The sequence below is a fragment of the Diabrotica undecimpunctata genome, chromosome 2, assembly GCF_040954645.1.
Source record: "Diabrotica undecimpunctata isolate CICGRU chromosome 2, icDiaUnde3, whole genome shotgun sequence".
NCBI classification, from domain to species: domain Eukaryota; kingdom Metazoa; phylum Arthropoda; class Insecta; order Coleoptera; family Chrysomelidae; genus Diabrotica; species Diabrotica undecimpunctata.
The window spans coordinates 1,050,892-1,077,618 of NC_092804.1; the positions used below are offsets into that span (position 1 = coordinate 1,050,892).

The window sequence follows — 26,727 nt, forward strand, 5'->3', positions numbered from 1 at the left end:
TAGTATTTAAAATTTAAAAGGGAAGTTTCCGGTGGTTGGTTGTATACAGTACTTTAAAAAAACTTACAAAGATGTACAAACTTTGTAAAATGGTATAAAATTTTATGAATAAAATTTTTAAAAACTTATTCAAAATGGATTTATAAATTTTCAGAATGTTTTCAATCCTATAAGATCATCCTCAGTAAAAAACTTAAAAGTATACCCACTTAAAAATGAAAACAAAAAGGGTCAAATTTTGACTGTTAAATAAAAAATGTGGTTATTACTTACGTCTATATAGTATTTGGAACTAGCCACATGATGAGATCAGGTGACCGCTAAATTACATAAATTGAGTAACTAACACTGTAATTAAGTAAGACAGTAGGTAGATGGTAAAATATTACAAGTTGGGAATTTTGAGCTGGGAATGTACAATTTCCCAGCTCAAAAAAAAACCTTATGTACTAAAAGGTACCAACCAACTGTTTTTCTTCTTCTTTTTCTTCTTCTTCTTTATAAGCAATTCTGCTTGTTCATTGGCGGATTAATACCTCTATAAAGGTTGTCACTCCATCTTTTGCGCGATCGTCCGATACTTCTTCTGCCGATTGATGAGTGACTTTTTTCTTGCTATTTTGACGACACCGGTCTCCTCCATTCTGCTTATGTTGTTATTCCATTCTTTTTTTTATGTTGTGTCTATTGATTTATACAATGTACGTTACATTTTCTTCTAATGTCTTCAGTTCTCTTTTGATCCCTCAGCGTATTTTCTGTAATTCTTCTCAGTACTCTCATCTCTGCCGCTTCCAGTCACCGTTGCATTGTGGCTGTATCGGGTCTTGTTTTTGCGGCATATATCATTATTATTGGTCTTACACTGGCTTTATAAATTCTTCTGTTTCGCCATATAGTGCTGTTATTGCATCCTGCCAGTCTATTTGCTTTTTGTACTTGATCTTTCACTTCTGTGTCCAAGTCTCTATAACTAAACAGTGTAGATTCCAGGTATTTTATTTCCATTACTTGTTTGATACTGATGCCTTTATAATGTTTAGGGGAACTTATTTATTATACAGAAGATGGATTATATCTTTGTAAATGTAAAACATACTTTTTGCCTTAAATAGAATGTGGACATTAAAGACATATACGTTTAGGTGGCTCTTATAGTGAATATCGTTTGTTGTTATGTTTGGGACACTGAGATTTTCTTCAAAATCCAGGCAAATAGCTTCGTCAGTCAGAGAGGTTCGACTATTTTTCTTTGCAGCCCTTTTTCTACTGTAAAATACCTCAGCCTTTCTTTTGTGTACATCATTTTGTATCGTAATCTGGCGTATTTCCTTTTGCAAGCGTTCATTTTGAGCAAGATTGAAGCTGTTTAAAACATCAGACTGAAGAGCTGTTTAAAACTCATCACAGGAACTACATGTATCGGTTCTGGGATATCCAAGTTATCCAGGGATATCCATGGCTATATTAAGTTTTTGTATTAAAGATTGTTTTGTAAGACTTGTAAGATATTTTTATAGAAGGGTTCAACTCGCAAAACATTTTGAATATTTTTGTTTGTTTGTGTCTTCAGGTAAGTCTTGAATAACATGTCAAACCTATCTATTTATAAGTACATATTTTTTGTATATTCGTGCAAAAAAAGATTACAATATGACTTATTCGTTAATGCTTTTATGATTGGCAATAAAATTTTGCATTCACCTTTAATCATTTTTTATCACACTAATCTGTTACTCGCCTCGCTCGCTAATAACAGACTCGTTGGATAAAGAGTTACTTTACAGACTTATTACAAAAACAACTATTACCTTTTATTAAATTTGTTTCAGATATATTTTTTCATTAGCCTTAGCAGACTTGCTGGTTGTCGTCACTAGTGTTCCCTTCACTTCGATTATCTACACTATGGAGAGCTGGCCGTGGGGAACATTAGTCTGTAAAATTTCAGAGACTACTAAAGACTTATCTGTAGCAGTCTCCGTTTTCACTTTAACAGCTCTATCGGCTGACAGATTTTTTGCCATCGTTGATCCTCTCAAGAAGTTTCACGCTACGGGTGAGTAGGTAATTTTAAATCATTTTAATTACTGTTCTGTATTTCGTAATGTTATACAGTAGGTTGAATATTGAATATAGATCGTCAAGCAAAAAATCATTAGAAACATATTTAGTTTATATAAGCACCTACTCGATCTAAAATATCAATATACTAAAAATTCAACTTATATCTCGACGACACAATTTTTCTTTTAATGATTTTGGGTTCATACTTCTTTCTTCGGTGTAAAGGCCATGTATGAATCCCGGTTTCCCATTTAATGCTGATAACTTTTAACTAGTATTAATAGTGGACCAAGTAAGCGAAGATATCTATTACAACATCCTTATGTATAACATTTTATTGTTCTATTGTGTCAATCAGCGCTGCTCAAAAAGTTTAAGTTAAAACACTTTTGTTTAATTTCTTGTGATGTGTAATGTAGGTTTACCAAATAATCAAAGATATGCCATTACAAGAACATATTATTGAACTGATTGAACACGGTTAATAATAATATTCAAAGGGGCTATATAGCCATTGAAACTGTTTCTAGTAAAGTATTCGTATATAAAATAAATACATTTTTAAAGTTTTTTATTGTAAAAAAATAATACAGAAGTAAAATAAGTTTTTTTATTTGACTTGTTCCAGGTGGAACCAGGAGTGCAAAAAGAATAACTATAGGAACAACAGTGATCGTCTGGATACTGTCATTGCTAATCGCTCTACCAGCTTCTGTAGGATCCCACATAAAACAGATCCCCGACGAAGAAAATCCCATATTTTCAGTTTGCTACCCTTTTCCCTCCGAATGGATGAATGACAACTATGCCAAAATGATGGTTCTGCTAAAATTTTTTATTTTGTACCTTATTCCGCTTATTATCATAGCGACATTTTACTTAGGGATGGCAGTTTCGTTGATTACTAGTACGAAGAATATGCCGGGAGAAATCCAGGGAATTGAGAAACAGGTAAATAGTTCTTAAAAACATAATTTGGGGAGTAAGGGATTATTTTATTTTTCAAAAAATCATTTGCACATCATTTAGATGCCTTAGTTTGTAATTAATAGTTTAAAAGTTATAATTATTCATTTAAACAGTATGAGAATGTAAGTCTTGACAAATATTTTTCTGTAATAGAGTAAGGTCTTTTTATATGCGGTGGATACGTTCCACAGGTTCCACACATACGTTCAGCTCTTTTACGATTGTGTTCCGGACTTATTTTTTTATAACAACCATTACACCGTCTGCGTTGAACTTTTCCATTTTCTTAGCGTGCAATGTTTGTTAGTTCATGAACTTTTCGAATGGGCTTTTCTATTTTCTGCTTGGTATTGATTCCAAGTAAAGATTTCGCCAGACATTTGATAAATGAAGCTAGTGGCATTGTTTTATTACTATAAATTTTTTTATATAAGATACAACTATTAACAACTACAATACTAATATATTCAAAAAGGACTTTCCTATACCATTTGACACTTTTACGAGCAGGACTGTAGTAAGAAATCATTTGATCTGAAAAGTCTATACCACCTTTAATCCTATTATAGTCCAAAACTGAAGTAGGTTTTCTAATTATTTCACTTTTCCGATTTCTTCTCTCAGTTTCCTTCATGTCAGATCCATGGAACGTTGAAACCATGTAAATTGTTTTCTTATCTTAATACTTGAATAGTCGAATTCCGTTAGTATTGATTGCACCTATAATTTGTCCTTTGTCTAGTTTCTCTGTTTTGACTTCATTTGGGATACTACTTCGATTAACCCTCATTGTTCCACAGTATTCTGTGTTTCTATTTTTCAAAAAAGTGGCTAATGAAATATTGCTGTACCAGTTGTCTGCTACAAGAGTGCGACCTTTGTCAAGTAATGGCTCAGAGAAAAAAACAACAACAGATCCGGAGAAGTCTAATCCAGGTAATATTGTAGACGTACCCTGGCCGCAGTATATGGAGAAATTCCATATATATCCTGACATCTCGCATAGCTTAAATAATTTTATTCCATATTTATGAGACTTGCCGGGATTATATTGTCGAAATAGTAGTCTTTCTCGGTGATAAATCATAGTTTCATCGACACTTATTTCTTCCCCGGGGGTATAGATCTCTTGAATTTTTAAAATAAACAACTTGATGAAAGCATCTATTTTGTATAATCGATTGTTAGGTTGAGCTGTTGAATTATCACAAACGTGCCAGTTTTTCAGTATCAAAGAGAATCTGTTGTAGCTCATTCCAATTTGGTGAAACATTGGATGGTAAAATAGACTGTCTCGTCGCCAATAATCTTCTATGTTAAGGTATTGGATAAGTCTTGTTACAAGCAGAATACCTAAAAAAATTTTCATCTCGCATAATGTTACATCGACCCATTTCTTCATTCTAGAGGACCTTCTTAGTGTATGCGTTGCCATGTATTGCAGCGCATAACGATTTGTTTCAGTAACCATTAAATTGAGGATTTCATCGTCAAAAAATTGTTGGAATATATCAACGGGATTTACGACATTTCCATCTGTAATTAGAATTCTCTTTTGTAAACCGGAATTTCCAGTAAAATTTACTCTCACTCTCTCCTGAAAGTTTGAAGCTCATTCATTCAGGGATAGGTTGTGTTGGTGATGGTGATAGACGTAATTGAATGTCTTCTTCGGAAGATGAACTTGTTGCTGAAGAATCATTTGAACATTCAGAAGGTACATGAATCACTAAACTCGTCACTTAAATCACTAAAATTTTCTGGATTATGACTTTCACTCTCTTTACTAGACTCGTAGCTTCTTTTGTTACTACTATGGCCATAAAAGTGTGAAGGATTCATTTTTATAATTTTATAGCATTTAGAAGCTAAAAAGAGAATAAATTAATAAACTAATAATAAAACAAATACACATAATAATTTTAAGTAATGTGAATCACATATGATACTCACATCGTATGAGAAAGAAACAATAATAAAATTGCTTTGCGTATCACATGTAATGCACGTGATTTTTGTGCTTAGTATTTATCGTCTATTACTCACAACACTGCCACAGTTGGAAATTTCAACCGCCTGAGCCTGCATATCCCCACCTCGTTGAAGACGTCTATGCGCGCGCATAGAAAATCGGTTAGACTGGCAATGGGTTAAATACTTGATCGGCACAGTAGTCCCAATGTTCGATAATTCTCGCTACCTCCTGTAGAAATATTTTTGCTGTTGCTTTATCTGCTGTAGCCCTCCCTCCTGTGATTTTGATATTATGAAATGCATTTCTGTTTAGCAGGGTTCAAAAGCCGCAGTCAGAGTAGATGGAGAACTGACTCCCCTGTTTAACATCAACATGGGAGTAAGACAGGGAGATGCCCTATCAACCTAGTTCTTGAGGCAGTCATCAGAAAAACCAATATAACCGGCCATATAAACACCAAATCAGTACAAATTACTGCATATGCAGACGATGTAGCCATCATTAGTAGGAATAAGCCACGACTAATGGAAGTGCATCCTGCAAAGATCCTGAAGCAAGAAAAAGAGGTCTCAAAATAAACGAAGCAAAAACGAAGTATATGACAGTCAAAAGAATAACTGACAATGAAAATAATATCACAATAGACAACTATACTATCGAACGAGTGGATGCCTTTACATATCTCGGCACAGAAATCAATCAGAAGAACTCCGTAAGTAGCGAAATTAATGCACGTATTTCCAGCGGGAATCGTACATACTATGCTAATAAAAGATTGATGACATCGAAATTATTAGACAAAAGAACCAAAATGACTATCTACAGAACACTGATTAGACCCGTAGTAACCTATGGATGTGAAACTTGGGTAATGACGAAAAAAGATGAAGCCCAACTCAGGACATTCGAGAGAAAAATACTGAGGAAAGTATATGGCCCGGTACAAGAGGAAGATGGCACATGGATAATCAGGAGAAACGACGAGGTTAATGAGTTAAATGAAGGTTATGACATTGTAAGATTTGTGAAAAGTCAAAGACTGTCATGGCTGGGACATGTGCAGAGACAAAACGATGCAAAAACAACAAAGAAAATGTTACAATGGAAGCCCATAGGAAGGCGAAAAAAAGGAAGGCCCAGAACGAGATGGTTGGATGACGTGGAAGACGACCTGAAAACAATGAACATAAGACAATGGAGAAGAAGGGCACAAGAGAGATCTGAATGAAAGGACATAGCCAGACAGGCAAAGACCCATCCAGGGTTATGATGCCAAAATAAGAAGATTTCTTTTTAGCTAGCTGAAAATTTTTTACCAGGTTAAGGAGTGGAAGTTGGTGGCTCTAACTGTTTCATTAACTCATAAACCTGAAGAGCTTTTTCCTAGATTAACTAACCACTTACAGGAAATTTCTTAGAATTAGTTCCTCAATCCAAATTGCGATAGCTCTTTCTATTCTTTCTAATAATACATCCTTTAAGTAAGATGAAAATTTGGCGCTTAATTTTGTACCAGATATAGCAACTTCATTCTTCTTAACTGATCTTACAGTTGATTCGCCTAAATTAAAATGTTTTTCAATTACCGTAGATTCTTCTCCTTTTCCTAAGAGATCTAAAATTGCAATTTTTGACGAAATTGATTATCTTTCATGTTTTTTTTCTCCATTGGGCCAAATAAAATATTAAAAAAAAATTAAAAAATTAGACTTACGATATTGCGATGACAAAAACCTCTTCTAATGAAAAATAAAACTTTACGACACTCCCTTGAAATCTTTCAATGCGAAAACCGCGCTGTTTATTATACTACAACTTGGAATCAACAGAATTTTAAACAACTTATAAAACCGCTAGGAGAAAAATTATTTTAAAACAATAACAGATTATACCTTTCAACACGAAACTCGCAAAATACAAACCGCACATCTTTAAAATTGCATAAAACTAATTCGCATAAAATGAGATCTAACTATATTTACCTTTGTTTGAGGTGTAATTAAGTTATTACATTTTAAGTTTATACAAATTAAAATAAATTGTTGTTAGAGACAACAACTAAGATTTTAGTGCCTATGATAACCACTATGATAGTATAGGATTATGAGAAGATAGTGTATTTTACTTAAAAGAGCCTACTTACTAAAAAAGAAACCGAGACGAACCATATCTGTAGTTTTTCTCCTCCACTACATTAAAATTTCGTGTTTTATGTAACTGTTCAAGACAAATACGAGTAAAATCTAGTAGTTCAGAAAGCCAAAGAACATTGTCTAATTAAAGTGATACATTTAAAGCTACATCTAGGTCTCAAGAGCCCAGCTAATTAAGTTGGTCTGTCTAATTTTGAATGTAGGCAACCGCCAAGACATAATGCTCCAGTTATATTTAAATATGCGCGCAAATTGTGGTGAATTCAAACCGGAAAATGGAATATCACAATTTGAAATACAGCTATTCATGTAAGAATGAAGGGTATTTGTATTTATATTTTAAGCATTGTATGTACGTAATTATTTTACATTGTGGAGGAGGAGAAATGGTTCAAATAATATCTAGTTATCCATTCATGTGCTGTAATCGGAGTCAGAAAAGGAGCCGGAATGAATGAAATACTTATACAAAAATAGCATATAATATAAAATATATCACTGGAAAAACGACGGTTTATGTAACAATTGGTGAATATAATAAGAAATCCAACAAAGAAGTACAATTTTTCAATAGAAGATTTAAGATAAAATAATTATTTTATGGTTATAAAGATGAAAATCGCACAATAATTTTTATTTTTAGACTTTCAGAAATTGCTAATGTAAAATATGGTTATAGATCTATATTCCACATGACAAACAAATTTCTTAAAAAAAAAAAACTAATTAAAAATAATGTATTTTAGAGTAAGAATAATATAGCTGCATTGAGCTGCAGCATATCGTATAGCTTATTGGTTACTTTTTTTTTTTAAATAACACTTAATAACACGTTAAGCCCTGGACCATCATGATATGTTTTCTGTCAGACGGGAACATTTTTTTTAATAATTTTGAAGTAAGAATGTGTATAACTATTTATTTCTATTGTAAAATAAAAAAAATACATTTTTTTAAGTAAAAAACAGCATGTATCAACACGGTACACACGGTCTATTTTTAATTATTTTTGTAATTTGTTTTAATGTGGACCACGTGTGCCATATTGGCTTACATCAGGAAGATAATCAAATACTTTCTCCCTAAGATATTTTAAGTTTAAAAATGCAAAAACAATTTACTTTTTCAAAGAACATGTATGAATATTTACAAAACAATTAACACACATATATGCGGTAGTAACGGCACATGCCGGACAAAAAGTGTACACCCTTTTGGCATTCTTCATCGCTGATGCTCTTCCTTCACAGTTCGAAAAGTTCTTATAACATACTTAACACCTTCCCCTTTTCTCTTTCTCGTCCAACGTGTGCAGAGTTGTTAAAGTGTTTTTAGAAGTTGTTTGTGGCATTAAAAGACTTTGAACAATCTGTTCACGGAACTCAGTAATTGTGAAATGTTTGCCGGTAACACATTTGTAGAGAACTAAGGAGTTCACAATTGCGGTATTTGTTAGTAATTCCACAGCCTATTTACGATACCACTTTATACTTCGTCAAACAGGGGAATTATTAGCCTTTTGATCCGACACATCTATAAAATATTTTGCAGAATTATAGTCAACAATGGTCGGTGTTTTGGGAACATGCCCACGTTTTGTTTGAACATCTAATCATCAAAAGAATATCGTTGGTCGTTAAAAACAAAACGTCTCGTTTATGTTTCCATTTTTTGCATCTCTTTTCCACCGTACACATTTACGGCGTACGTATTCCTTTTGTGTGGGTCCAATCTCTGTTTTGTAGCCAAAATTTTTTCTTTCATCATATGCCCCTTTTACCTTCAATCTTGCCTTCTAATATTACTTGGAGCTGCTCAAATTCCCTATGGCGCATTATGTGTCCTAGATATAACGTCTTTCTAATTTTGATAGTATTGACCAGATGAGGGCGTGTTTTCATTGCTCTCAGTACTTCTTCATTCGTAGTTCTGCTGGTCCAGCTTATTCTTAGTATTCGGCGGTACAACCACATTTCAAATGAATTTAATTTGTTGACGTCATATTGTTTTAATGTCCAGGTCTTACAGCCATATAGTTATAGAGACCACACATAACACATTAGTGTTCTCAATGTTATTGAGACTGATAGCTTGGGGTTACAGAGCATTTTACGCATATTCATGAAACCAGATCTTGCTATTTCAATGCGTCTTCTAAATAATGTCGATAAACAGTAGGTAGAAATTTATTGGTTTGTGGTCTGTCAGTTTTGCAATTTCTTCCTAATTTATTCCTGAAGTAAAGCATAGTTAGAACTTATTGAGATCATCTGGATTTGGTACATCGCTCCATGTTATTTTATTTCTTGATACAATATCGTCAATAACAGCTTTCAGGCTAACTTTTGCAGATTATGTTTTTCTACAAAGCAAAAAAAAGTAAACTACAAACAGAAATTGTGCATTCCTAAATAACTTACCTATCCTTCTTGTATCAGGTTTATTTTGGTTAAAACTAGGACCTGCAACAAATTCTTTGCAATTTTGTGTTTGTTTGAAAATTGTAGCTTTTTTTTTCTACGAGACTCATATTCACTACTGCATGAGTCTGAAGAACCATCAGTAACATTTTAATTGTACACTGGATCGACATCGGAATCATAAAACGTACTTTCAGGCATACCGATATCACTAAAGTCACTCTCCTCAGCAATTCTGGGAAGTTCGTCTTCCGATAGTCCTTTACGGAAAATTATCTTCTTTTTTAACTCCACTTTTTAACAAAAAACTGAAGAGAAAATAGTCTTAGGGTGGCCGCACACAGAAGGAGCAAAACTGTTTTAGTCAAAAACGTTTTTGACTAAACGAGTCTGACGCTGATGTTTCCATATAAATGAAATGAGCTGACGCACACTTATTACTCGTGTGTCTAAATCATGTTTAGTGTTTAGGCTCATTTAGTTTCAGTCAGTCTGTTTGATGTTGATTACCTGATCGTCGTTTGGTGTTTTTCGAATTCCCTTCTTGGAACCGCTCGAGAAGTGAACAAGAAGCATATGTGGAAACAGCGATATTTTGCTTGTTTATATTGTGTGTATCATGGAAGTGGACGCAGATAAATTAATTGTACTGATTGAGGCCAGATTCTTTTCTCATTAATAGGATGCACCCAAAATTGTCTTTTATTTTGCGTTTTTTTGTCCTGTAGGAGGAACCACTGCCAGAAAACTAGTGCAATTTCGTCGTTATCTGTCGATATCTTTAATAAAACTGATTGCAGTATGGTTTGTGCAAACTTTTTTTTCTCTTGAAAACAAAATGTTTCTTGTGGGAACAAAAACGTCTTCGTTTCAAACAAACACGTTTTTGACTAAAACAGTTTTGCTCTTTCTGTGTGCGGCCACCCTTAGCCTCGTTAGGCGTTCGAACCGATACTGACTGAAGTATTTTAGAAATTATAACCTAACCTGTTTGTGAACACCTGGTTTAACGGACCAACCTCTGATTTTGTTTACCACAGACCGTTTACACAAATTAATACATAAGAAAGCACGGCAAATGCGTACCTCGACGAGGCACAGCTTTAGGAACACGACACTTCGCTGTGGCCTGATAGGTAGACACGGTTCCAGATAAAACTAGAGTGTGTGCCAGTGTGGTATACATGGGGCTTAACGTGTTAATTAGGAATTTAACGCTAAAATACCTACAAAGTTTATATCATAAGTTGATAAATGAAAAAGTAATTCCAAAATGATTTATTATTTTAGATTTATTTTCTTAGCATATTTTTAACCTTCCATGACTGGCGCTTATAATCTGGACAATGCGGCTGGATCATCGAGTATTTGTCCGCATATATATTTTTGTTATACCTACCGGCTTAAATTTATTGTACTAACTTCGGAAATGATTTAAGGAGATGTTAATCAACTATTTGAAAATGATAAACTACAGTTAGAGCATTTAGTTTGAGTAAAATAAAATTTCAAAACATGTAATATCGGGAATACATTCTGATAATAAAAATTTTTCGGTAGTCACCGCAAACTCTGCTCTGTCCGTCTTTCTTTTTGACAAGTACAATTGGACTTGCAGAATCTGATGTACTAGGTCAAATTAGTTTTTCCTCGACCTATTCCTCAATTTGCTTACCTACTTCTTATTTTTCTAATATTGATAGCCTTCTTGGGTTTTGGTGTATCGGCTTAGAATTATTTTTATTTTTATATCTGTCGTCTTCGTCTGGTGAGGTTCATAATTTTCGACAAATTCTTTTTATTTCCATCCTAATACACTTCTCAACAATTGAAGTGGATATAATGAAAATGTGTATTTTATTTTTTGTTCATAAGGTCAAATAGAAAAATGGAGTGATATAAATAAAGATTTATTTTTACTTCGTATTTTCATACAGATGAACCAAAAGAAAGAAATTCTTTAAGAAAAAAAAATTGAAAATAAACAAAAATTGTAAAATTAACAACCTAAAATTTCTATTCCTGCTCAATTTTTAATATCCCGAAAAAAAAAATTAATAGTGTGTGGGTCCATCTCTGTGTCGCCTTAGTGCTCTAACTCTATTTGGAAGACCTCTTATTAAATAATTGATGAACTGCTGCGGTATAGGTTCCCAAATCGCGCGTAATGTATTAGCCAACTGATCTATGGTTTGGGGCGGTTGAAGGAGCCTGTTTTGTTGCCTAGACATTTTGGCCCAAACACGTTCAGTGCAATTCATATCAGGTGAACACGGTGACCACTCCATTCTTGTAATGCCATGAGCTTCTATACACTCGTTAACAATTCTCGCACGGTGAGGGCGAGCATTATCATCAATCAGAACAAATTGTTCGCCTATTGCACCAAAAAATGGAACAACTATTGGTACTATGACTCTGTTTCGATACCGTGTAGCAGTCATTGTCTCATTAATTAAGACGACTAAGTCCGTGTGACCGTCAAAACATATGCCTCCCCTCACGCAAAGGGATCCACCTCCAAAAAGAGTGGTTGGGACTCTCAGATTTTTATTGTAACTCTGTCCTCTTTCCCTCCACATCAATATTCGGCCATCATTCGTATTCATACGAAATCTGGACTCGTCATTAAAAAGACAATTCCTCCAGTTTTCGAAATTCCACTGATAGTGTTCCATCGCCCAGCGATATCTGCATGCACGCTGCTCCCTAGTTAGTCGTGGATGGGTAGCACATCGTCTAGCACTTAAATTGAATGCATGTAACCATCTTCTGACAGTTTGAATGAAAATTGCTCGTCCAGTAGCATGCCTGAAGATACTGTTAATTCTGGAAGCCGTGAATGTTGGGTTTCTTCTTGCCGTCAGAACTACAAAACGGTCTTGCCAACTAGTACTAGATCGATATCTTTCTCCTCCAAACCTGTATGTTGCAGATTCAGTTGCTACATACCGATTCCATGCACGACTTATCACACTTTGCGACACATTTATCCTCATAGCACCCTCTCGTTGAGTTATGCCTTGTTGGACCCAACGAACTAATTGCTCGAGCTGCACTAGTTCTAAACATCTTTGCGGCATAATGTTTTTGTGATAAATAGATTTCTTGACTTATTGACAACTGGTAAAGCCAATACAAACACTTTTATACGAATGATATATTCATGTTTGGAACAACATGTCTCTCTTTGTACGACATAAGGGCCGATAAGAATAGGGAGAAAAAAACCACATGCAAACAATATTGGCAATAAAGATAGCATATAGAGTATAGTACAGGCAATTATTTTAAAAATAGTTTTATATGTTAATTTTAGGAATTTTAAAATTATCAACTTCAATTGTTGAGTGGTGTCTTTTATATGTTCCAGTTGTAGATTATCATCGTGTGTCGCCTCGTTAACTGCGATCCTTATTACCATATTATTTCCTTCTTTTTTGCATACAATAATTCCATCTTCGGTTATGGTAACCCCTACTTGTTTTAGTATAGTTTTCAAGAAGAACCTTAACGTCTGATAGTGAACGTAATTATTTTTTTTTAATTTTAAGGTCACGGAGTTTTTGTATACCACGTCAATGATATTTACCTGACCAGAAGTTGCGATCTGTGTCCTCAATTTTCACAATTATAACATTGTTCTTTTTTCTTCATCCTATTTTCCAGTATTCTTCTGTCATCTCCTCTAGCTTTATTATTTATCTAATCTCGTGTTGCTTTATAGTTGCTGCCATCTCGTCGTACTTTAATAATTCTGTCATCTCGTCTTGCTTTATTGTTTGTCCACTTCTTTCGTTGCGTCTCAGTTGTAGAGGATATGTGTGTAGTCTGCTTTTTAATGAGTTCATACAATTTATTTTCTTCCTTAAAATCTCTAAAGTTTTTTGCACCATAAAGCATTACTTTGTTAACAGGGTCGTCTTAAACGCCTTCTATTCTATATTTTATTATGACCTCATCTTCTATATTACCTCTGCTACCAATTTCCCGCATCGTCAGTACATATTCCTGTACACTTTCGTCATGCTTTTTCTTGCTATTCATCAGCATTTTATGTATTTCAGAAATTCAGCTTCCTCTAAAACTAAAATTGCTGCATGGTAAATTCTTTGTTGTGTAAATGACTATTTTTTTTCATACAAAATCTATTTTTATAAACTAGATTTTTTACATATTTATCCGTTTTATTTTTAGATAAAAGCAAGGAAGAAAGTAGCAGTGACAGTACTCATCTTCGTAGCCGTTTTTGCCGTATGTTTTGCTCCTATTCACATTTTTATGTTATTCTTTTACCTCCACCCTGACTTCCAAAGTTTGTACAATGACTTTTGGCACTATTTTCGAATCACAGGATTTTGTTTGGCTTATATGAACTACTGTGTAAATCCAGTGGCACTTTACTTCGTGAGTGGAGCTTTCAGGAAGTATTTTAATCAGTAAGTATTATTTTTACTGCTCAATTTTAGATGTTTTTAGGCTAGAATAGTAATTTACGTAACAAGTTTCGAAAGTAAATTTAACGGAATGAGTAGGAAGTTTCTACTCTGGAACCTTGCGAAGTTTATAAAGGTAGTTATTTCGCATTGTTTGCAATAAAATAAAGACTTTGATATTCATCATTGTCGTGCATATGGGTAATGGTCTTAGTTAAAAAAATAATGATTTCCCACTGAGATGTTTCAAATTGAAAAGCGTTTTTGAATTCTTTTTTAATTATTTAATTAAGAATTATTTTTAAAATTTAACGAGATGATTCAATATTGTTATAAATCGGATGACATTTATGACTTTAAATTTTGACAATCGTTACGAATCGAATCTGTCTTTGATAGATATTCTTTTAATTTTTTACTTCTCATTTAATGTTTATATATTTTGTTTATTATCTAAATTATTTTTCATGTAGTTTTTCAATACTACAACACTAACCTTAATTTATACTCCCGTTGACACTAACCATTCGTAATATTTACGACTTTTTTTCAATTCCAAAAAAGTAAAACAAAAAATTAAGATGAATTTTTAATTAATTTTTTAAATGAACAAAGGAACATTTATATGCAAAAAAATTCAAAATTTATTTATCTACGTCACAGGTAACGCAACAACGAGCACGGTGTTCTGCGCAAAATGCTGGTTTGCAGTGATTGCAATGTAGTGACGTCATTCTTCTTTTTTTGGAGGGAGAGATGTAGCATGTAGTATGTTTGTTAGAAGGTTGATTGAGGTCTGCAACTTTCAAAGGAATTTGAATTAAATCGCTTATCAAAAGGTTCACCGAGCGTTGCAAAGTCGGCATTCCAAAATGCTTTTCAAACCGTAATCTTGTTGAGTTGTTGATGTAGATTTAACATAAAAGGAGACTATGAGCTGATTCATATATCGCCTCCTATATATATGTAATCTGACTATTTGGATTGATGATTTCCAGCAAATATTAGTGAGGATTTAGTCAATTTGATTTATGAACGTATCTTTAGGATATTTCCAAGCAGTAAAATCAGCGAACATGGTGTTTAAAAATTGAGTATTTATAATGGAATAGTATTTTGTGATCGCAAACTCGATTAAGTGGTATCTCCTCTTTCGTTTGTCTGATCTGTGCCAAACTTTCCCAGTACATTTTTTAGGTGTTCATTCTGTGTAGCGTTGCTAACTTTTGCATTAAAGTCACCACATATAAGGTTAGTTCTTTATTTGGAATGTTGGTATTTGTTGTTTCCAATTTTTTGTAGAATTGGTAAGACCAGAATAATACTAATAAGTAGACTTCGGCAAATATGCATATTGCATATTTTGCATATTGTGCATATTTTATGCAAATATTTCATATTTTGGCATATTTGTATAAAAGTTTGCATAAAGTGCATAAAAGTTCAGATTTTTATACTGTATTTGAAAATTTTTAAACATACCAATTTATTTCAATTCTTGTATAAAATTTTGTAGTCATTTTAATCAAGAAATGATCTAAGTACGTAATCTCTACAGGTACAAAACATTTACAATTTCAAAGAAGATCAATTTAAGTAGCCCTCAACATTCTTAGAAAGTCTCGGTCACTGAGGCATTCAGTTATTGGATAATCGCTAGGGGTTCGCTCATTTGCATTTTATGATCTAATCCCCAAATCTATCTACAATTTATTGTATCTTAACAGCAGGTAAACGGCTAATAGTTTTGTTCCTAATTTAGGGATTTTCCAAAATCTTCCAGTTTATTGAATTAGGTACCTAAACATTTCTAATTTAATGCTCAGATTTGTAAATCATTTTTGTTTTGATATTCAAAGCGTAAACACTCGTTGTGCGTAACAAAAAGGAAGATTGTGATTTTATAATGCCTAAAACAACCAGTGCTTCAACTTGGATTAAACTTTATAAAGAGCTGTCTATGGATATGGAAAAAATCTACTGTTCAGCCTGTGGCAAAATTGTAAGTATCTAATATTTTCTATTAAATATCTAATATTTCATACATACAGGGTGTTTTCAAATGACACTTACAACGTTTGACTGTAGATACTTCTCGAAAAATTGAACAAAACGATATAGTTAATGAGGGGTCAAACTTATTTACTTTTCGAGATACAGGGTGTTAAAATTTAAAAAAATTAAATTATTTTAGTTAATAACAACAATAACTTTAAAACCAATAAACGTATTTACTTGAAATTTAGTACTCGTAGGTTGTTTTTAAATGAAAAATAGCTTCCTTTAGTGAGAAAAAATTGTCCATGGTACAATACAATGGTGTGTATTTAGAAAAATTTTTCACCTTTACTTTTTTTATGAAGTCAGCTATTCTAAAACACAATTATTTTTATTGTAATTGAATTAACAAAAAAAAAACTTTTGTTGAATTTTAAAATAAGTTATATGATGTACTAATGGTTAGTAACAAAAACTAATTTGTGGATTAATACTGCATTTAAAACACTTAGCGAGTGTTTTTTTTTTCCAAACCAGTTATTTAATTAACCAAAAACACCTTGTACATTTTTATATTTTAAAGGTTGGGTTAAAATAAAGGTTTTTATTTTTATTTATAGATAGCATGTGAAAAGAAATTTCAGATAGACCAACATGTGAGAACTGCTTCACACATTGCAAAAAAAGGAAAAATAGGAGGAAAACATCAAACTTCAATGGCTAAATGTTTCCAATCTACTTCAAAAAAATTAGATGAGCAAGAAACTTTTAATGAAGACTTGTGTCGCGCATTAGTGTCTGCAAACATACCGCTTTCAAAATTAGCAAATGTAAATTTTAGTTCGTTTCTAAAAAAATATTGCAAACTTAATGTTCCAAGTGATCGGTCTCTAAGAAGAAATAATTTGAACGGGCTATACTCGTCGGTGTTAATTAATATTAAGGAAGAAATTGCGGATAATTGTTTTTACATATCTGTAGACGAAACCACTGATTCCTCAGGAAAGTATATTGCTCATTTATTGATTGGTGTTCTTAAAGAAGATACCTTACCAAAATATCATCTTATTTCATGCCAGCAACTTGAGAAAACAAATGCTTTAACAATTTCGCGTTTTATACAAGAAACATTAGCAACTTTTTTTCTTCCGACGACTATTCCTTCTAATAAATTACTGCTTATTTTATCGGATGCTGCTCCTTATATGGTGAAAGCAGGACAAAATTTAAAAATATTTTTCCCAGATTTAATACATGTTACTTGTGTAGCGCATGGATTAAACAGAGTTGCAGAGGAAATACGAAAAAAGTTTCCTCTTGTAAATACCATGATATCCAGTGTCAAAAAAGTATTTCTTAAATCTCCTATAAGAATTCAACTTTATAAAGAAATGCTACCTAACATTCTTCTTCCACCACAACCTATTTTAACGCGATGGGGAACATGGTTAGAAGCAGCTAATTTTTATGCAGATCATTTTGTTAAAATAAAGAACATAATTGATACGTTAACAGATGAAAGTTCCCAATCTCTTTTGGATTCTAAACAAACTTTTCAGAGTAACTTGCTCTAACAAGAACTTTCATTTATAAAATCAAATTTTAGTTTTGTTCAAAAAACAATTACTCAGTTAGAATCACCAAAACTGTCATTGTTCGAAAGTACAGCATTAATAAAAGAATTTGCGTCATGTTGTCGGAACGTTAGAGGTAATATTGGAAAAGATATTTTAAAAAAATTTGAAGCTACTATGGAAAAAAATAAAGGTTACCATATTCTTTCTGAAGTAGTCAGTGTTCTAGCTGGAAATATTTCGGAAACAATTAATTTAGAACCAAATGTTTTGGTTAGTTTGAAAAATGCTCCCGTTACATCAGTTGATGTTGAACGAAGTTTTTCCATATATAAATATATGTACTCAGACAGAAGCCACAAGTTTTTGTTAAAAAATTTTGAACACCACTTGGTCATTTATTGTTACCATAATTCTAAATAAGTTTATTCATACTTAAAAATGATGTAGTTACTTAAAATAAATGTAAATCTTAATGAATAGTAGGAAATATTTAGTTATGTACACTTTTTTTTTTATAAAATTGTTACTATTTTACGATTTTTTTATTTATTTGTATGCATATTTTGTAAAATATTTGCATATTTTCGGGTAAACACGTGCATATTTATGCGCATATTTTCTACATTTTTATTTGCATATTTGCCGAAGTCTACTAATAAGCCAGAAAAGCTACAGGTTGCCTTAACCGAATTCTCTGAAACAGGAACAAGGAAAAGAAACTTTAATATCTATGAAACTCTGATAAAAAATATAGGTACTATTGTACGAATGTGAAACGTGGCCATTACCAGAGAGAAACCAAAGAAAATTATAAGCCCTGAAAATGGATGCAATAAGGCGAATCAGAATTTCGAGAAGGGGAGGATAAGAAATCTAGGAACGCATGGGAATAGAAGTCACAATAATGGGTGAAGTATAGCGAAAGCGGCTCATTTTGTACGGACGAATAGAAAACAATAGACTGCCAAAACAATTACTGTCATGGACACCTACAGAAAAACAAAAGAGAGAAAAAAAACGAAATGATAAGAAAATCAATGAGCTCCAAATTATTTAGAGAAGGACAATGGAACAACCGACGTGATAGAAATTGGACATCGGACAACGTAGAAAGATTTTCTTTAAACCAATTTTCACCATCATCAACAGATATTCTATCTATCGTTGGATGTCAACCTTTCTTAGGTGTGTCCATTTATTTCTGTTTGTTGTTTTTGTATCCATTCGCGACCAGCCATTCGCTTGATTTCATCAGTTCATCTGGTTTGAGGTCTGCCTCTTCTTCTCTTGTTTATTGTTGGTCTCCATTCAATAATTCGCTTCGTCTAACGGTTGTTTTTTATTCTTCTTATGTGTCCTACCCAGTTCCATTATAACATGGCAATCTTTTGAATTATATCTGCAATTTTTGTTCGTCTTCTTATTTCTTCATTGGACTTGCGATAGCTGAGCTTGATGTTAAGCATTCTCCGTTCTATATCTCTGAGTCACTTGGAGTTTTTGGACTATGTTGTTGTTAAAAGTCCATGTTTTAGTTTCATATGCCAGTACCGGCAACACGTACTGATCAAAAGATTTTGACTTTAAAGTATTTGGTAATCTTGATTTAAATACTGTTTGCAATCTGTCAAATGCTGCCGATGCTAAGGATCATCTTCTATTTAAATCAGCCTTTAAGCCTTGTCAATTCGTTTTTTGGTCCCAGGTATGTATATGACTCAACCTTTTTTATATTAATATAGCCAGAGTTATATTCTTAGTTATATCTAGAGATTCGTTTGTTAGACTTATTTGTTTTTGTTGGATTTATTTTTAGATCTATTTCTTTTGATTTTGTATTTAGGTCTAATAGCATTTCTTGCAATTCTTCTCTGTCTTTTGCTATTAACACAACATCATTGGCAAATCTCAGGTGATTTAGGTTTTCGCGTCTATCTTCACTCCTTTATTTGTCCATTTTAAAGTTTGGAACATATCTTCTAGAGCTAAATTAAATAGCTTGAGTGAAATAGAATCTCCTTGTCTAAACTCTGTGTGTAGTTTTATCTTTACTGTTTTTTCTTCGACTTTTACTTGCGATGTTGCATTGTCATATATCTGCTCAATGATTTTTGTATATCGATCATCGATTATATTGTTGTTTAAGGCGTTAAGAATGGCCCACATTTCTATGAAGTCACATGCCTTCTCGTAATAGATCATAGCTATCCAGAGTGTTACAACGTATTCACTCAAAGTAAAAATATTCACATATTTTTCAATTAGTGTTCTTATTACTTGTATATGATCTATGGTACTATAATCTTTTCTAAATGCTGTGTGCTCCAAAGCTGATAACTATCCAGTTTCTTTGATAGTCGCAATGTAATTGTCTTCATAACCAGCTTATGCAAGGCTGATAACAGGCTAATTGATCTATAGTTGTCTAGTTTATGTTTTTCCCTTTCTAAATATCAGTATTATAATACTTTATTATTATACAGTTTAGCTGGTATTAAAATATTTTTTTTTATTATAAATCAATAGCGCCTTTTAATTTTAAAGTTAGATGTCTCGACTTTGTTTTTTAAAGGTGAGCACAATCGATTAAATTCTTAACTGTTTTTTTTTGTTTGGCTCTTCCACACGATATAATTTAATGTATCGTACGAGTTTACTATTCTGGAATGAGCGGTATTTGTTTTGAAATTACCTCGATGCCATATACCTTTATTACCGAAACAAATCATCTCAAATAACATTTCTACGACCTGCGAACGGGAAAGATAAATCAACGCAGCCCCAAAGCAATGAACTCTCTTGATTTATACGACCCGAACCTTATACCTTCATAAAAACCAACGGGACTAAATCCAACTGCCAGACATATCCATTTAACTTACAATTTTATCCCTTTTACAGATATTTATTTTGCAAGAAGCCGACGAGGTCGAGGAGGAGCACTTATCCCCATCAGCACACGTCAATTTCGCTATTATCTGTTAAACGGAATCAGGTTAGTATTACCAGGAACGACAAGCAGGCGTCAATAAATCGTTCTCCTGATGCGTTGACTATGCAGGAGACCACAATTGCACTGTTGGATAACGGAAATTCTAGTGAACGCAGTCATTCGTGCAACAAAATTCGGTAGCACGAGAAATTTGATAAGTGAGCTGCAAATGAAGACAGTATTACAAAGAGAAGACGCTAACTACGGGTATGTGTTGAATTGAATTATTTTAAGTTTATCTATTACGTGATGTGATCAACAATAAAAAAATTTTAAAAATACATAAAACGTTCTTCTATTCTGATATTGTCAAATTATTTTGTACACGAATACAAACATCTTTAATTTTTTTACGAAATATTGAGTTTGAAAACAGTTTCCTGTTTCAGCTTCTGGCTTACGCTTTCGCGCACAATCCTATTCTGAGATATATCTGTCCGGGCTGATTTCTGTATCATCTTTTCTATTTCTGCCTTTTTCTTTCCATGGTTATATTTTCATTCTTATGTCGTTTTTCATGTCTTCCCACTATCTTATTCTCAGCGTTTCCAGGCTTCTTCGTTAGATTTGTGATCATCCCGTAACTTTTTTGGTCACATCAATCCAATGCATTGTAATTTAACTTCAAACATCCGTTGAACCAAATTTGAGGGTCGTCTTTAAAGTTCTTTCAGATATATAATAAAAGATAACGTAGGAGAAGTTGTAAGAATAAGTGATAAAATAATGTCAGTGAAAGGATTCATTAAGATAGGAAAAATGTCCTCTCCAGAATTCAATTTTTTTACGTTTTATGTGATTTAAAAAAATAGCAAAATAGAAAAATTTTTTTCTTGAAAAAAAGCGTATAACTTTTTTCTTGTTAAATTGGTCAATTTGTCTTGGTCCAATTTTGTTAGGGATTTTGGAGGATTCCCTTTATTTTATAGAATTCAAAATAGACCGAACCAAAGTTTCTATAGGTTATATATATTCCAAAAAAAATGAGGCCTTAAGAACATTCCAAAATTGGGCGAAACACATTTAAACCCCCAAAGACTACGTGTTTTTACAGTTTTGGCGCGATTTAATATATATTTTTGACATCGGTACTACCTGAATAAATTTTCTCATATTTTTACTTATTTTCTAATTAAAAAAACCGCAAAAACACGGTTTTTTGGAGGTTTTACCAAATTTTAGAATGGTCTAAAGACCTCAATCAATTTCCGCTATTAGTAGAATTAAACCTAAATCTAAGATTATTAGCGTCGACTGTCATTGCACCGAGCATTCGACATCCCCTTTGGAGTCTTCTTTAGGGTTTTTAAGGTCTCAGTCTCCCCAGCCCGCAGACACTACTACACTGATCACTTACCAACGTACTACTTGTACTGGGAACAGAGTAATGTTCATTTATACCGTCGATGTTGACGTGGTTTGGGTGGAGGTGGACGACGTGGGGGTTAGGGTACGGATTGGTGCAAGAATTGACGCGAGGGTTGGCGCGAATATTTCTGACAGTAGGATTTTGATTGGTAGTTGACAGTAGGGTATAAAAACTATATCTATTACACTATCAATCTATCTATCATACAATCTAGCTATGAAAAGCTCGAAACAGAATTAGAAGATCAAGTAAATAAAGAAAACAGATCCATATGATATCTGAATAAAGCAATATCAACGAATAATAATATCAGGAAAGAAATGAAAGGCAGAATTAACAAACCAGTCATCAGACCATTAATGACATACGCGGCAGGAACACGAACTAATACATAGGAAACAAAAAGAATACTAGAACTTGTAAAAATAAAAACTCTTAGAAAAATCGATGGTAAGATACTACGGATCAGAGTTAGAAGTACAGATATACGACGTAGATGCAAGGTGAAGAACATCAAGAACTGGGTACGAAATAAAAGAGTAGAATGAATTAATCATATAAGTCGAATGACTACAAATAGGGTAGTAAAGACGGCAACAAACGATTCCTTAATTGGAAGAGGACTAGTGAAAAGACAACGAATATGATTGGATGCACATTGAAAAACAGAAATTATCTTTGTCATCTATAAAAGGTATAATCATATAATGCCTGTCGTCTTGTTTAAAAGTGATAAATTCCTTTTTATAGTTACTTGTATTCGATTTGTTTAACTCATCTATTTTTTTATAGTTCAACAATTTTAATAAAGACATTTCGCCTCGTTGCATTCTCGATATATTTTCTTCCAGATTTCCACATTTCCATGGTTTTCGTAAGTTTGTTTTATTAGAGCTTTCCTCTAAGTTTTAAAAATTTCGTTTTGTTGTTAATTATTTTATATCTTTTGTATTTATTAACGGCTTTTTTCTAGCTTATATTAGCTTATATCTTTCATTGTTGATTGAATGAGAAATTTTTTAACGTTTGACGTTTTCTATATAGTTATGTTGGCTGCATTAAAAATGATGATATTGGCAGCTCGTATGTCTATATCAACATTTTCAAGTATTTCGCAGGGTGGGACATTGTGGTATTCATGAAACTTTGAGAATTGATGAAGTGAAATTGTAACTAATTTCAATTAAAGATAGTAAATAATTAAAGGTATGTGCAAAATTGATAAATCACTCTGTATATTTGTAATAAGTAATTAGATATACATTTAAAAAATGTGACTCACCCCGTAAAACAAATTTATTTTTTCGGTGTTCAAACATAATAATAACGTTCATTCTTGACATTTCAAATAAGTCTAATTACAGAACATAATAATCACGTGATAGATAATTTAAAATAAGGCAGTTATATAAGTAAGTCCTTTATAGGATGTTTTATGAGCTAGCTCTTTTTTTTTGAAAAGGGTCTTAATGAATTATTTCAGTAAGAATATCAAATTTTTTTAGGATTGATGCAATTTGTTAAGTATTATTACCTTACTGCTGTAAATATTTTTATAAAATCTATTTTTATATAAAAAATATAGATAAATAAAGTGTATATTATAACGCTCTTAAGATTTTTCTTTTAGTAATAATGAACACCTGGTTTAAACTACATCCAAGGAATATGTACACCTGGAAATCTACACAGAATTCTATCACAGAATTGTAAGAAATCAGATTGATTACATGCTAGTAAATAAGAGATATAGGAACAGCTGTACATCTCTCAAAACATACCTGGGGGCAGACATAAATTCTAATCATATACCAGTGGTAGGTAATTTTAAAGTCAGAATAAAGAAGGCTACAAGTAAGTCGATGAAGAAGTATGATGTTAGAAAGCTGAAAGATTCCAATGTTCGACTGAAGGTGAGTGAAAACCCCAATACAAAGGTGCTAAAATGCAGAAATACAGGAACTATAGAGGAAAGTCTGACCATCATACCAGAAACAGTGAGAGAAATAAAAGATTAACAGAATTAAAAGAATAACACCTGAAGAAATATACAGGGAAAAGGAAATCGTGGATGACCAATGAAAAACTTGAAATTATGGATAAAAAAAAACAAAAAAATCTTCAAGAATATAAGAGAATACATACCATCGTCAGAAAAAAGTTAAGAGAAGCCCAGTTATATAACTTCAATTTCCATCGAAAGGCAAAGGAAATAGCTGGAAAGTTCCGAAAACGCAACAGCGAAAAATAACAGACGATGAAATCAATTTTGTCATAACCAAAGAAGATAAGAAGAAAGTATGGGAAGAATACTTGGAGAAACTTTTCCAAGACCTTAAAACAATACAAGAACCCACCATTAAAGAAAACGGCAGCCTTTAGACAAATGAAGGATGGAAAGGCGCCGGGACTTGACTAAATTTCTGCAAAACTGCTAAAGCTATTAGATGCAGAACAAATAAAAATAAGGACTGAAATATTTAATGAAATATACAAGGCAGGAATAATATCAGTAGAGTAGCTCGAATCGGAGTTCGTATCATTGCCCAAAAAACCAAAAGCAAAAGTTTGTAAAGACTATAGGACCATAAGCCTAATGAGCTATCTGCTGAAGCGATTTTTAAAATTCATTCTGAAAGAATTTACCGCAAATGCGAGGAACAAATTGCGTCCAATCAGTTTGGATTTGCGGACGCCGTTGGTACGAGGGAAGCTTTATCTAAATACATGACAAAACCATGCAGGTATTGTTTAAAAAATGTAGAGATGTCAACTGTAATGTTTTTGCATGCTCGGTTGACTACAGGAAGGCTTTCGATAGAGTCAAGCATGAACAAATGATGGAAGTACTGAAGAGAAAATAATAGCTTACCTGTATTGGAATCAATCAGAGGTGCTCCAAATAGATGGAGAATATACAGATCAGGTCAAAATCTTAGGGGAGTGAGACAGGGGTGCATAATTTCAGCACTGATATTCAATTTTTACTCAAAGCACATTTTTGAACAGGCTCTGAAAGATAGTTATGAAGGCATCTCAATAAATGAAGTCAAGCTCAATAACCTGCGGTATTCAGATAACACAATAGTGTTTTCCAATAACATAGAAGGGTTGCAAAACTTAATAAACAAATAACAGAAACAAGTAAAACATATATAAACTAGATATAAACACCAGAAAAACCAAACTAATGATCATCAGCAAGAAAAACGTAACTAAAGCAAATCTGTATGTGAATTAAAGGAGAGTTGAACATGTCTCACAGAACAACTACTTGGAAACTATAATTAATCATTTGTGGGACAATACCCAAGAGATCAAATGTCGCATTGAAAGGGCAAAAAGTGTATTCTTAAGTATGAGCTCTGTGTTCAAGAGCAATGACCTCATCCTAGAAACAAAAATAGGGCTCCTTAAATTTTATGTGTACTCAGTGCTTCTGTACGGAGTAAAAACGTGGACACTTAAGGCTGAAACTCTATCAAAACTTCAGGCTATTGATCTATGTTTAGAATCCTGAAGAAACCATGGACAGACAAAGTCACCAATGAAGAAGTACTACGGAGGATGAACACAACCGCGGATTTGGTCAATATCGTGAAGGGCCGCAAGCTCCAGTACTTGGGATATATAATGAGAAATCAAGGCAGATATAAGCTACTTCAATGCATTTTTCAAGGAAAAATTAAAGAAAAAAGGGTCCCAGGACGAAGAAGAGTATCCTGGCTTGCTAACTTAAAAGCATGGTATAGAAAGACCTCAACCCAGCTATTCCGTATAGCAACAAAGTCATTATAGCCAGAATGATGGCCAACATTCAAAACGGACAGGTTCCCTATGAAGAAGAAAGATTTTTCTTAAAATCCTACATGCCATAATTTGGGATGAATGCGAAAAAAAATGTCGAAGAAATTGCAGTTTGTATTTTAAAATGACTTGAGTGATCTGGAGTACCTTTTACTTTACCAGTACTGCTCCAGAGATGCCGTAACATCAGCTGTGACGTCCACATTTGTTTTATTGACTAGGCCAATGCGTTTGACCATTGTTAATACTAGAAGATAATCATCGCCCTAGAAAATGTAGAATTACATAAAAAGAAAATCCGAATTAATATGAATTTATTCTGGAACCAGCGTGTTCCAGTCAAGTATTTTATTCCTTTTTATTCCACTTTTCCAATAAATTTCAATCAAATATTTTGAATACGTTATTAAAGGTAGCGTGATTTTCCTCGCGGCATTATGTGACACAAACTAGAAAAGATTATCGTAAAAGGGTCATCAATCTTCAAAAGAAGAAGGCAGACTTAAAAGAAGGCAAATTAAATTTAATATTCTCTTGTCGAAAATAAGAATTCATGCTTTAAAACTAGAATATTTACATAAATTCACGTAAATAACAGCTTCGCATTAATAAGCATATATTGGTCTACATAGACAAAAAATTTTCCAGTTAGAAAGAATTTTCCGCAATAACACTACAACAGTTGTTGTATTTTGTTTTTTTTTTACTCTCTGTAAACATCATCGAGATACGCCTCTGTCTGACATACATACCCAAAATTGTAAAACTTCCTCTAGTTGGGATTTTTTCAGCCCCTTAATACTTAATCTTTACTAATTTTATCTTAATTCGAATTTCCCGGAAGTCTCACCGAAAAAGATATTTTTGTTGATCTTCCAGATGCCATATCGTTAAGCCGATGGAATATTTTACTATCCCCAGTAGAAATCTCTCGAAACGTCTTTGGCTGCCCATCAAAAAATAT

The 26,727-nt window shown here is 32.9% G+C and overlaps 1 protein-coding gene across 1 annotated transcript in view; it reads left to right on the forward strand.

Annotated features, from left to right (window-relative positions):
- LOC140434032 (neuropeptide CCHamide-1 receptor-like) overlaps nt 1-23,559 on the forward strand; it is a 54,668-nt gene extending 31,109 nt beyond the window's left edge. The window contains exons 3-6 of the mRNA XM_072522013.1: nt 1,833-2,059; nt 2,696-3,018; nt 13,782-14,023; nt 20,497-23,559. Coding sequence (XP_072378114.1) covers nt 1,833-2,059; nt 2,696-3,018; nt 13,782-14,023; nt 20,497-20,728 — 1,024 coding nt within the window. The 3' untranslated portion in view covers nt 20,729-23,559. The remainder of the gene's footprint in view (nt 1-1,832; nt 2,060-2,695; nt 3,019-13,781; nt 14,024-20,496) is intronic.
- Nucleotides 23,560-26,727: the final 3,168 nt, after the last annotated feature.